The 14043-nt window shown below is 45.8% G+C and overlaps 1 protein-coding gene across 1 annotated transcript in view; it reads right to left on the reverse strand.

The window, feature by feature from the left end:
- kif19 (kinesin family member 19) overlaps positions 1-14043 on the reverse strand; it is a 232545-nt gene that overhangs the window by 105149 nt on the left and 113353 nt on the right. The window contains exon 3 of the mRNA XM_085963605.1: positions 4682-4792. Within this exon, the coding sequence (XP_085819731.1) occupies positions 4682-4792 (111 nt within the window). The remainder of the gene's footprint in view (positions 1-4681; positions 4793-14043) is intronic.

The following is a 14043-nucleotide window of genomic DNA, read 5'->3' on the forward strand; positions in this document are numbered from 1 at the left end:
AAATTGTGGTCGGAGGCTTGCCGCCAGCGTACGCCTCCGAGCCGAAAGAAAAAAGTACGAACTTACCTGGTGTCTCCGGAGCTTCGGACTGTTCCGGTCCTGGGCCTGCAGGCGTACACCTGAGTAAAGGCCCACGGATCCCATGGGCCGCATGCGGTTTGCTAGCGCCCCTGGGATCACGTGGGCCAGGCCAACCAATCAAAAAGGGGGATTCCTATGATGCTTATGGGGATTCCATTTATGTATGGAATCCCCAGCAGCATAATAGAAATCACTCAATAAATAAAATTTCAAACCACTGAAATAAAAATAAATGAGCATATGTTCAAAATGAATTAAAATACCCTTTATTAAACATTGAAAATAAAAATTGAATTGTTTGAAAAATAAATGTAAACATTTTAAAACGACAAAATTTACCTAAACTAATTTTAAATGTATGTGAATGTTTAAATCATTTAAAAAAAATTATTTTAACATTTATTTCAACCCTTACGCTGGTAAAAGAAGGCCTTACACCTGTTTTTGCCATTGTACCAGTCTATATAGCCACAGAATGATGCTGCTCCTCACTAACTGGTCAATATGTTACAGCTATCTCTAACAAATCAATATAGTATAGCACTGTACCGGGTATCTTTAATAAATTACTATGTTACAGTATAGTATCAATCATTAAGAACATAAGAATTAGGAGCATGAGTAGGCCCTATGGCCCCTCGAGCCATTTAATAAGATCATGGCTGATGTTCGACCTCAACTCCACTTTCCCGCCCGATCTCCATATCCCTTGATTCCCCTAGAGTCCAGAAATCTATCGATCTCAGCCTTGAATATACTCAATGACTCAGCACCCACAGCCCTTTGGGGTAGAGAATTCCAAAGATTCACAATCCTCTGAGTGAAGAAATTCCTCCTCATCTCAGTCTTAAATGGCCGACCCCCTATCCTGAGACTATGCCCCTAGTTTTAGACTCTCCAGCCAGGGGAAACAACCTCTCAGCATCTACCCTGTCACTCCCCCTCAGAATGTTTCAATGAGATCATCTCTCATTCTTCTAAATGCCAGAGAGTATAGGCCCAATCTACTCAATCGTTCCTCATAGGACAACCCTCTCATCCCAGGAATCAATCTAGTCCCTTTCATCCCAGGAATCAATCCAAATAGTCAATTAAGTAGCCAATAATATACAGTACTGAGCATCCTAACCAGTAAATATTATAGTACAGTGCAGGCCATCATTACACAATCCATATGATTCAGAATAATACTGGATCTCTAACTAATTAAGATGACTGTATCTTTAAACAAACTCTTATTTGTTTATTTATCCCATATTTTCCTCTTATCCATTCAAGTCCTCACATGAATCATTCAGCGCCTTTTAGCATCTCAGCAGGAAGAGGAGGGAACCCTGAGCTGCTGATTTACTATCGCTGTCAATTCTGCTCTCCATAGAAGATCTGCTTGTGGCAGTATGAAGCAGCCAAGTCTGCTTTTCCTATATCAAGGTGAAATATCCAATCATAGAATGGCATTGGGCCGTATATTCCGATCCCTATGGGTGTGTACGCACCCGTAGGGACATTGGAAATGCTGGTTTCAGGCATGCACAGCGCATGCGTAAGGCCTGCTTTTTACCAGGATAAGAGTTGAAAAAAAGTTAAAAAAAATTTTTTTTCACTCATTTATCATTTAAAAATACTTTAAAAAAAGGTAAGTTTATTTTTAGCCCTGTAAAAACCTTTAATTTTTTTTTTTTTATTAAATTTTTGTTTAAAATATTTAATTTATTGTAATTTCAAGTAATTAAAAAAAGTTGTAGGTTTTCTTTTAATTTATTTAAAGTTTTACAGTTTTTTTGGGATGATCTCCATTCATATATTTGACGGGTCTCTCTGTCAAGTGTATGAAGGGAGATTCCCTTCTTCTATTGGCTCCCCATGGCCCACGTGATCCCAGGGACGCTTGCGAACTGCCTGAGCCTCTGGGATACGTGGGCCTCTGCGCACTTGGAGTTTGGAGAGGCCCAGGATCGGAAGTGTAGGCACCCCGGGAGCCCTCAGGTAAGGTCGTAGATTTTTCCAGATCAGAGGCCTCCGCACGCAGGAGGCCTCCGAATGGAAAATACGGGCCCATGATCTCTAGTAGCGCAACTGAATACGGACAAAACATATCCATCCAGCAGCTGCCAGGCAGCTGTGGGCTCTTGCTCAAAACCTTCCAGTTAACTGGTGTTCCACCATCCATGATACAACATTTCTTTTAGGGAATTTTTAAATATTCATCATATATTAAATCAGAGCCCTGGACTTGTTAAGAACTCTTTCCCTTGCAATTGGCAGCCGTGCTATAGAATTCCCTCCCTAAACCTCTCCGCCTCTCTATCTCTCTTTCCTACTTTAAGACGCTCCTTAAAACCTACCTCTTAGACCAGCTGCCCAAATATCTCATGATGCGGTTTGGTGTTAAATTTTGTTTGGTAATGTTCCTGTGAAGCGCCTTGGGACGTTTTACTACATTAAAAGGGGCTATTGTGGCGGAGCCACTAAAGGACTCAGATCGTTTGTATATAATTCCCTTTAACAACATGTTAGCTACAGCCTGAGTCTGTATCTTTATTTGTACTGTTTACTTGTATAGAGTATGATTACTTTAACAGCGCGGGTAAACGCGATGACATCACGCCGTACATCACGTGATCTCCCACTGACGGGAAGAACGTCATGACGTCATGACGTCAACCACAGGACCAGCCAGCAGTCCTCGTGGAGCCTCCGAACTGAATAGACCTACACTCGATGTTCTCCTGCAGTCACTTGTTTAAACCTGTTAGTTTCCATTAAACTTTGTTTTGTTTAAGCGCCTGAGTGGACCTCAGTCTTTGGAGAGGAACTAGACATTCCTACACTATTAAATTGCAAGTTGTTGTTGTTGTTGATTTTCCCTTTTATAAAACTCTACTCATTTTTACTGCCATCCGCTAATTCCTTCTGAACATCAATAACCACAAAATTCAGAGCTGAAGGTTTCCAGTAACCAATCTATATTGGATCTCAAGGGAGAAAGAGTAGAGCACGAAATACAGAAACCCTGAATATACTGAAATGGAAGCTACAATCACAAAAGCGTTATCCAGTCAGGCACTACTGAAATCACTCTCCAAACCTTCGGCGCTTATACTAATGAAATGGCATCAAACTTTATTCTCAGTGAGATATTATCTACAAGAAATACTGAGAATCCAATTTCCTGCCTCGTCCTTTAGCATTCCGAAGAAAGGTACCTTGCACTTATTTCAAAGGGTTAGTCAACTATAACGTGTATTTTCTGACACACAGCATCCTGTCATACACGTGGGTGAGAAAGATAAGAATTTATGGAGAAAAGAGTTATGCTTCTGAAGCGATTATCAAAATATGCAAGAGAAATATCAGGAGTCAAAGTTGCACAGTATGTAGCTGTCTGAAAAAAGCAGCCATTGATAAGGTACTGGTTGCAATAAGTGGAGGAGATGATGTGTAGAACAATATTACTGCATTCTCGGTTTAATTATACAACAATTTCAGATTGAAATGACCCAGTGACCTGACCATTGCAGTGCAGTTTTCGTGGATTGAGTTGAGGTAAATTCTAATGCATTTTTTATGCATGAGCTGGAGGGCTTTCTCTGATCACAATCAAGGAGCCACAAAATGGTATTTGGACAACTGTTGCAGGAGGAAGTGTCGAGGAGAGAATATGACGCTGGTTCAAGCTAAAGGCCATGAGGTCTGCGCAGTTTCCGTGTGGAGCTACATTGTACGTGAACCATCTGGTGTAAGGAGAATAGGTGGCATATGCAGGAGGGATAAGCATTGAAGGTAAAGTAGAAATTCATATTTGCTTTAGTTCAGATTCGTTCACTCTGCTCAAGGTTTGGTCCAATTTGGGCACATCCTATTTGGAGAGATGCACCTGCACAAATTTAATCAATTTCACAATAGGAATTTAATTTTTGTAATTTTAATAAGGGTCTGTACTGGGATCTTGGCAGCCAGAAATGTGTCACAGTGGTGCTCAGTTCAGATGGAGTTGAAGCAAATCAGACAAATTAATTCTGATCTCAACTTTGCTCCCAGAAATTGCTGAGCAGAGTCCCTCAAGGGAGGCTGTGAAAACTGATGAATACAAGACTGCGTATCAGTGGGTCACAAGTTCAAATGTTACCCTATACGATGATCAATCTAAAGCTCCGTGGTCATCAAACTCAAATATTCCAATTTAAATTTAAGAATTGTAATTCTTTGGGGATCTTTTAGTGTCAGAATCCTCCTTCAGGACTGTTTTAAATATTTTGGACCATCTCTAGGTTTGTACCACTGAAATGGGTAATTTGATTGTTTGGCCTGTCTTTATTAATTGCTAATGCATGGACTTTGTATAATGTAATCTAGTAGCTCCGACTGTGGCACCGACTTCACATGGCTATGGTTTTGAATCCTATGCGGCACTCTCTTGCTTTCAAAGTCATTAATACTATCGTATCCTTTTTTTTTTAAACGTTCTCAGTTATTCCTTGGGCATGGTTGATACCCTTTCCAGAGCTTCAACATCACTCACCATGTGAGGAGGCCAAAACTGGACACAGCATTCTAACTGAGGCCTAACCAAGGTGTCGTACAATGATAAATATCTCACCTGCGTTGCAGTGTAATTGAAGGTCACGTCAAACATGTACGATTTCTCTCGAGAGCGGTTGGCTCGCAGAATGTCATCAGGGTCCTCCATTGGATCCATTAGCACCACCATCTATAATAAAAAAAGAGCAGTAACACATAAGTGAATGATAGGAAATTTCTATTGAGATTCTCCAATAACAGAAGTTTCAAACAACAGCATTAATCACACCTTAAAAGGCATGTTACAGTGTGAATCTTTGCCCAGATAGTTGGAGGATATTGGCAAAATAATGCGATTAAAAACCTCTCAATGGGAGCACCACAGTGTTGAGAGAAATGCTCCACTTTATCCCTTGGATCCAAAAGGCTAAAAATTGAGTAGCGCCCCAATTGAGGCGCTAACTTCGCCGGGGCACCGGAAATTGAGTGGTTGCGCCCCAAGAGGGAAGCGGGGCGCTATTGGAAGCGCCCCGCATCCCTCTAGGGGCGCTGCGAGTGAATATCGTGGCGCTATGTGCTGCAGAGCGTGCACGTCGCGCCGCGGTATTGCAGGCCTTCCTCCCCTTCTTAAAGGGGAGGGGCCTTGTGCAGCGCGACCTGGGGCCCAGCTGGGTCACCGGGGATCGGGAGTGCAGGCAAAAGAGCCCGGCACCCGAGAGAAGTGCCGGGCTCTTGGAGCGCAGCCGGCACTCCGCGGGGGGGTTTCAGGAGGTCTGGGACGGGAGCGCAGGCAGGTGCTGGCGGGCGGCCAGCAACAAAAATGGCCGTCCCGCACCTCGCCTTTAAATTGCGCCTCCCCGGCCACAGGTACGCCACCCTGACCCTGTCGGACATAGCGCCCGGTGGTAAATCGGGGGCGCTCCCGAAGATCGCGGCCGGGGCGTGAGCGGGGCGCTGCGCACACCAATGACGTCATCGCCAGCGGCGCAGCGCTACCGGTTAGTGCCACCACTAACCTCCCGCTGAATTTTGTGGGAGGCATGGGCAATGCCGCGCCCGGGCGCTAGTTGGTTTGCGCCCCACTTAGCGCCTTCTTAAGGCGCTAACGGGTGGCGCTACCAACTGAATTTTCCCCCCAAAGATTCTAGACTTGATCAGTAAAGAATCAGTGTGTTAAAACTGTATCCTATAATTATGGATTTCCATTAGCAGAGTGCAAACTAACCATCATGTACTGCATAGACAGTGAGTAACTTCATATCTCAATGCTCAAAAAAGAAAGTTATAAGTATCAGTCACACTAGATTGTGTTTTGCATTTGCTTATATTACAAATCTTGTAATATTCAGTCCTCAGCCATTACTTTCATCCGTGGAGCCAACTTTAGCTTTGCAACAATCAGTGAGATGTTTGTTGCACTTTTTGTAGTGCAGTCGAGCTCTAAATGCCACCCGCTATTCTTATTGAGGATTTGATTTTGTCCCTGGATGTATAGTGCTGCACAGTTGTCTTTATCACTGCTCATCAATAAACCCATCTCAGTTTCTCCTCTCTACCTTTAAATCAGAGCAATCTTACAACGTCTGAACAACACTGGCAGAATTTGTGCACTATCAAATAACACATACACTTACATATTATTACAGACTTGTCACGGACAAATCCATCTAGTCAGAGATTCATCTAGGAACATAGGACTAGGAGTAGGCTATTTAGTCACTCGAGCCTGTTCCGCCAGTTAGTTAGATCATGGCTGATCTGTACCTCAACTCTATTTATTTGCCTTTGATCCATATCCCTTAATGCACTTACCCAACAAAAATCTATCAATCTCAGTCTTGAAAATTTCAATTGACCGAACCTTTTGGGAAGTGAGTTCCAGATTTCCACTATACTTTGTGTGGAAAAAGTGCTTCCTGATTTCACTCCTAATTGAGCTAGCTTTCATTTTAGGATTATACCCTCTTGTTGATTGTGATTGATACCGTGGCCCACCAGAGGATATAGTTTTTCTCTAGCTACCCTACAGAATCCCTTTATCATTTTAAACACCATAATTCAATCACCCTTGAATCTTCTATACTCAAGGGTGTTACGTCCGTGTAATAATAAGAAAAGGACTGCAGAGAACGGTACAACAGGTGTTTACTCAACGTGGTTCAAACTGCAACTGAAACAACAGATTACTACTCAGCGTTATATACAGGTGTGGTCACTGCCGGTACTACAGTATACATGAGCTGTAGAAAGTAGTTCCCCCCTTAAAGGTACATACATTACAATTCCTCCCCTTTTAGATTAACAGTACCATAACACTCATTTAACAATTAAATATCAAACTAATTACAATTAACACTTTTAACATGCAACATTAGCTGAAAATAGTCTATTTATAAATTCAGTTTTTGGGGAGGCTTCCTGATCCTTTCTGGATAGCGCCTTTCCCGAGTGTCTTGCTCTTGGTGCGGAGGCGATTCTGGCCCCCTGTCGTCGGTTGGTTCATCAGCTTCCGACGCTACTGTTTCTGGGGTAGATGCTACCTGTACGTCGGGTTCATCACCAGGTACGTATGGGCGAGGCATGGGGTTGACTCGTTCCTGTGACTCTAGGATCTGGTCAGCATGGCGTCTCACGATGCTCTCCCCAACGTCCACTGTGTACATTAGTGGCCCCTGCCGTGTGCATATCGTTCCTGGTTGCCATTTCTCTGTCGGTAGTCGCGGGCCAAGACTGGTTGCCCTACATTGAAGCTCCTTGTCGGCTTCTCATTGATGTGCTGGAATTGCTTACTCTCAACATCTCTTCGTACATTTGGTCTGAGCAAATCCAGACGAGATCTCAACCTTCGGTTAAAGAACATCATAGCCGGGGCCTGGTTGGTGACTGCATGTGTCGCATTTCTGTAGGCTAACAGGAAATTGTCCACCTTATGCTGCAGTGGAATGTCGTCATCGCACATGGCTTTTACTGCTTTTTTAAAGGTTTGTACGGACCTCTCAGCCAATGCATTTGTGGCTGGATGATACGGGGCGGATGTGTAATGCCTTACCCCATTCCTTTTCATAAATCTTTGAAACTCTTCGGACACAAACTGTGGTCTGTTATCAGAGCAAATCTGCTCTGGCAAGCCGTTCCTGGCAAAAATGGTCCGTAGGACTGCAATAGTTTTCTCCGTGGTGGTGGAGGACATTTTGATCACCTCAGGCCATTTCGAGTGCGCATCCACGGCTATTAAAAACATTGAGTCCATGAATGGACCAGCAAAATCAATATGCACCCGTTGCCATGGAGATGAGGGCCACTCCCATGGGTGTAGAGGGGCATGTGGTGGTGCATTTTGGACCTTCTGGCATCCTGAGCAGCTCTTTGTCAGGTCCTCGATTTGCTGATCGATCCCCAGCCACCACACAAGCCCTAGCAAGGCTTTTCATTTTCACCCCTCCCAGATGACCTTCGTGAAGCTCATTGAGCACTCTCTCCCTTAACTTGGGTGGAATTACCACTCGGGATCCACACATCAAGGTCCCCTGGCATACTGACAGCTGTTCTCTTCTGGATGAGAATGCTGGCAACAGTGAGTCGCCATGTGCTGGCCATCCCTTCACCGTCAAATCATATACCCGAGACAGTATCGGGTCATTTCGGGTCTCCTTCTCTATACCAGCGTTAGTTACTGGCAAGCATTCAATTATAGTCGAATGAAATATTTTGACAGGATCCACTGCTGGTGCTTCCTCCGCAGTAGGCAGTGGCAGGCGTGATAGCCCGTCAGCGTTTCCATGCTGTTTCGTGCCCTTATACTCGATTTCATATTGGTGCGCCCCTAGAAAAAGGGACCATCTTTGTAGCCGTTGCGCAGTCATCACCGGAACGCCCTTCTTTGGATTAAAGATGGAGACAAGTGGTTGGTGGTCAGTCAGCAAGGTGAACTTCTGCCCGTGCAGATAGTGATTGAACTTTTTCACTCCCCACACTAGGCTGAGGGCTTCCCTGTCAATCTGGGCGTAGTTACGCTCGGCTGAGGTTAGTGACCGAGACGCAAAGGCTACTGGCCTCTCCGAGCCGTCCGGGAATTTGTGCGACAGCACCGCTCCAATGCCATAGGGTGATGCATCACACGCCAACCGAATTGGTAGTGCTGGGTTGAAATAAGCCAACACCTCTTTTGATGTGATCAATGCTTTGCTCTTCTGGAAAGCTCGTTTACATTCGTCACTCCACTTCCATGGTACCCCCGTTTGCAGTAGGGTGTTCAGTGGGTGTAGTACGGTAGACAAATTCGGCAAGAACTTATGGTAGTAGTTCACCAGCCCGAGGAACGACCTCAGTTGTGACACATTTTCCGGTGCTGGAGCCTTGACTACAGCCTCAATCTTTTCAGGGGACTTATGTAACCCCTCTTTATCAATAACGTGGCCACAATACGAGATCTGCTTCTGGAAAAACTCGCATTTGTGGCGATTAGCTCGGAGCCCATATTCCTTCAATCTAGTGAGCACCTGCTCCAGGTTGGCGAGGTGATCACTGTCATTTTCGCCCGTGACCAGGATGTTGTCCAAATAACACTGGGTCCCTGGAATCCCTTGCAGGACTTGTTCCATTGCCCTTTGCCAAATAGCCGGAGCTGATGCTACCCCAAACACCAGCCGGTTGTATTGGTAGAGACCTTTATGAGTGTTGATCGTAAGGTACTGTTTCGAGGCTTCTTCTACCTCCATTTGCAGGTACGCCTGGGCCAGATCAATCTTAGTGAAGCGTTTCCCTCCAGATAGCGAGGCGAAAATATCTTCAATCCGCGGAAGCGGATATTGTACAGTGTGAAGGACTGGGTTCACTGTCACCTTAAAGTCCCCACAGATGCGAACCTTCTTTGGTTCCCCAGGCGTATTACTCAACGACCTCTTCATTACAGGAACGATGGGTGTAGCCCACTTGCTCCAGTCCACTTTGGACAGTACTCCTGAATGTTCCAAACCTTCCAGCTCTGCTTCGACGGCTGGGCGGATCGCATAAGGTACCGGTCTGGCCTTACGAAACTTTGGGCTTGCATTTTCCTCTATTTTGATCGTCGCTGTTATGCCTTTTAGTGTTCCGAGTCCCTGCTGGAACACTTCTTGTGCGTCAGTTAGCATTTTTGACAGTCGTCCAGGTGTGACATCGTCATCCTTTTTGGCATCTACAGTCAGTGCTTGTATGGAATGCCAATCTAGCTGTATCTTCCGGGTCCATTCATGTCCTAGTAGTGGTGGTCCTCCATCTGGCAATACATATAGGTCCATTTTTGGTGTTTCCTTGCCGTTATATATAACGTTCACCCTTATTTTTTCTTTGGGGTAGACTTTTTGCCCCGTGTACATCTTCAAGACAATCTTTGTATCTCTCAAGGGTATATGTGAGAATAGCCGCTTGTAGTCCCTTCGGTTTATGACTGTTAGGGCTGATCCTGTGTCCAATTCCATTTTCACTTGGACTGCTGCTATCTTGAGCGTGACCCAGATAGTTTGGTGATCCTCCGTTTTGATCACATTATGTAGTTTCAGACAACCCAGCTCCTTGCTTCCGGAGTCTGTATCACTCTTCTGTTCGTCTGAACTACTCTCTGTCACCTTATGTACCTTCTTGTACTTCTCCTGTGGAGATTCCTTGCTGCTGGTTTTCTTTCCCGACCTGCAGACTCTTGCTATGTGTCCTACTTTTCCACACTGTCTGCACACTTTGTCCTTGAACCAGCAATCATTATGGTCGTGTGTTGTTCTGCCGCAGCGATAGCACTTCACTGTTCCGTATGACATTTCATTTGTGCCATATTCTTGCAGTCTCCGTTGTATCTCTGCAGTGCCCTGTGCTGCTGCTTCATGTGATACTGCAATGCTGAAAGCCTTGTCCAGCGTAAGATCCTTTTCTGATAGAAGCCGTTTCTGGGTTCCTTCACTTTGAAGCCCACACACAAACTTGTCCCTTAAAGTATCTGCTAGTCCCGTTCCAAACTGGCAGTGTTTCGATAGCTTGCGCAGTTCTGTTAAATACTCAGCATTACTTTCATCTTTATGCTGGTTCCTTTTGTGAAACTTAAATCTTTCTGCTATCAGCAGCGGTGTGGGGTTTAAGTGGTCCTGTAGGATTGACACTATGTTTTCAAAATCCTTTTCTACTGGCTTCTCTGGGGTTACTAGGTTTCGTAGTAAGCCATATGTTTTTGCACCCATTGAATTCAACAATACCAGCGCTTTCTTGTCATCTGGCACTTCATTCGCCTTGCAGTATACTTCTATGCGTTCGACATATGTCATCCAATCTTCGAATTCATTGTCGAACGCTGTGATACTGCCACTCTTCGGCATTTTTGGGTGTGGTTAGACTGGCTTAAAATGGCGTCTCCCGCGCTTTCCTTTCTTCCCCGCTGCGGCTTAAAATGGCGTCTCCCGCGCTGCTGCCAATGCCGCTCTTGGCGGTCCTCGTGGCAAATGGCGACACCCTGTGGGTTTCGTGCACTGCTCCTGCGCTGCTGCCAACGCCGCTCTCTGCGGTCCTCATGGCAATGGCAGCGCCTCGCGCTTTCCTGCGCGCCTCTCTCCCCCGTTGACGCAGCTTGGCCCTTGACCACTGGCTGCGCTCTGCTCTCTCTCGCCTCTCTCCCCCGTTGACGCTGCTCGGCCCTTGACCACCGGCTGCGCTCTGCTCTCTCTCGCCTCTCTCCCCCATTGACGCCACTCGGTCCTGAACACCGGCTGCGCCCTGTGCGCTCTGCCCTCTCTCTCTCCCCCGTCGACGCTGCTCGGCCTTTTTCTGTGCCACTCGGTCGGGCTCTAGCCCGTCGCTGTCCGGGAAGGGTCTGCGCAGTACCTGTTGCCAGCCCGTTTTGCTGGACCACCGTGACTGGAAAGCCAAGCCTGGCTCTCGACAGCCTCCCCTGCGATGCTCAAATCTCCGCTGGATGACTGGGCGGTTGCCCGTGGTCGACACCCGTGCTTCTGGACTCGACCTTCTTCCACTGTTCTCCAGGAGCGAATCCCTGGGAGGTGATGCAGAGTTGCAGGTAGGTTCGAATCTGCTCGTCGCCAATGTTGCGTCCGTGTAATAATAAGAAAAGGACTGCAGAGAACGGTACAACAGGTGTTTACTCAACATGGTTCAAACTGCAACTGAAACAACAGATTACTACTCAGCGTTATATACAGGTGTGGTCACTGCTGGTACTACAGTATACATGAGCTGTAGAAAGTAGTTCCCCCCTTAAAGGTACATACATTACAAAGGGAATACAAACAAAGTTTATGCAACCTTTCCTCATAATTTAGCACTTTTAGCCCCGGTATCATTCTGGTGAATCTGCGCTGCTCCCCCTCCGAGGCCAATATATTCTTCCGAGGTGCGGGGCCCAGAACAGAATGCAGTTCTCCAGATAGAGTCTGACTAAGGCTCTGTAGAACTAAGCATCAGTTCCTTATTTTTGAATTCCAACCCCCTTGAGTTAAAGGCCAATATCCCATTTACATTTTTGATTATTATTTGCACCTTATACACTAGCTTTTAGCGATTTGTGTGCATGGACACTTAAATCCCTTTGCTCCTCCACAGCTCCTAGTTTCTCACTATTAAGAAAATATTCTGATTTGTCTAACCCTCAGATCCAAAGTAGATGGCTTTGCATTTCCCCACATTGAACTCCATCTGCCACAGTTTTGCCCACTCATTTAATCTGTCTATGTCCCTCTGTAACTTCCTACTCCCATCTGCACAATTTACTGTGCCGCTAATTTAGTGTAATCTGCAAACTTAGATATACAATTCTTTATTCCTTCATCCAAGTCATTGATAGATATATAGTGAAAAGTTGAGGCCCCAGTACAGATCCCTTTGGATAGTGGTTAGTGGACCCGGGTTCGAATCCGGCCTCGGATGACTGTCTGTGTGGAGTTTGCACATTCTCCCCGTGTTTGCGTGGGTTTCCGCCGGGTGCTCCGGTTTCCTCCCACAGTCCAAAGATGTGCGGGTTAGGTTGATTGGCTATGATAAATTGACCCTTAGTGTTAGGGGGATTAAATACATGGGGTTACGAGGATCGGGTGGGATATGTGTCGGTGCAGGCTCGATGGGCCGAAATGGCCTCTATCTGCACTGTGGGGTTTCTGTGATTTCTGTGATTCCGCCAGACGGCATTCCCTTTTTCCTTGCTCTCTGTCTCCTACCTCTCAACCAATTTGTAAACCATGTCACAAAGTTACTTCAAATTCTATGCGCTCTCATTTTTGCTAATAATCTCTTGTGTAGTAACTTATCAAATGCCTTCTTGAAGTCTGTTGTGTCTCCTTGTGTTCTTATACTATAAATAATACAGACACTTTTAGCTCATTTTAGTTACTACTTTTACTAGCTGTATTCTTGGCTTGTTTCTGTGCTGCCGCATGGTGCGGAGTGATAAACGATGCCCGACGCTGCACTGTGCACTGCCCGTGCACAGTGTGCCACATAGCAATATAACTACACCATACCAAAGTAGTTCCATACCAAAGTAGTTCCATTTAATGATGTGATACTATAACAATGTAACAAAGTCCATATAAACAATATCCACAGACACTCTCCTATCCACCATGCTAGTGACATCCTCAAAAAATGGAACTAGTTTCGACAGACACGATCTACCCTTCACAAATCCATGCTGACTCTCTTTGATCGGGTTATACTTGTCCAAGTGCTCAGCAATGTTCCCCGTAATTTTGTTTTGGGTCGCGCGGCCCATTCAGAAGTCCACGAGGGGCGTTTTTTTCCAATTTAAAAGCTGGCTTACCGGCTGCGCAGGACCCCTGGAGCACGGCACAGCCGGGGCATCTTAAAGGGAACATTGGTTCTCAGTCATTCTGGGGGCGATTTTGCCAGCCCTGGGGAGGCGGGACTGCCAGGAAAATGGCAGAATTTGGGGGCGGGTGAGCAACCCGTCCCCAACCCGCCTCCATGCCATCTTCCCAGGAGGTGGGTAGCCGTCCTGCACCGGGTCCCGTCTCCTCGGAGGCGGGAAGGGATTAAAGCCTATTAACTGTCTGTTAACAGGTAGTTAATATTTTTGACAGATGAAACGTCATACATTGACGTGCTCTGCAATCGGCTTTCCCTTGATTGGCCTGCTAAGCGGGCTTAATAAGGTCAATCAAGGGAAAATAGCATGGGTTGGCCACAAATTGATGGAGACGGGACATCGATCCTACAAGCAGCAGTCCCACCTCCAACGCGCCCCCATTCACAAAATCGTCCCCATAACTTCCCCATAACCCAATCTATAATGGAACTTCAGGGGAAAAGGTTGTTATGATGGGAATTCTGTATCCCAGAATTGTGTTCCAGATCTGAACCCACCCGCTCCCAGCACTATTATCTAAAATAGCTACAGTCAGTCCCTACAAGCTCAAAGGGAGCAGCAACTTTGTCACCCAAAGGTTGTGG

The sequence above is a fragment of the Somniosus microcephalus genome, chromosome 21 (genome assembly GCF_052327205.1).
Source record: "Somniosus microcephalus isolate GS21.2 chromosome 21, FLI_Smic_1.0, whole genome shotgun sequence".
Taxonomy (NCBI): Eukaryota; Metazoa; Chordata; class Chondrichthyes; order Squaliformes; family Somniosidae; genus Somniosus; species Somniosus microcephalus.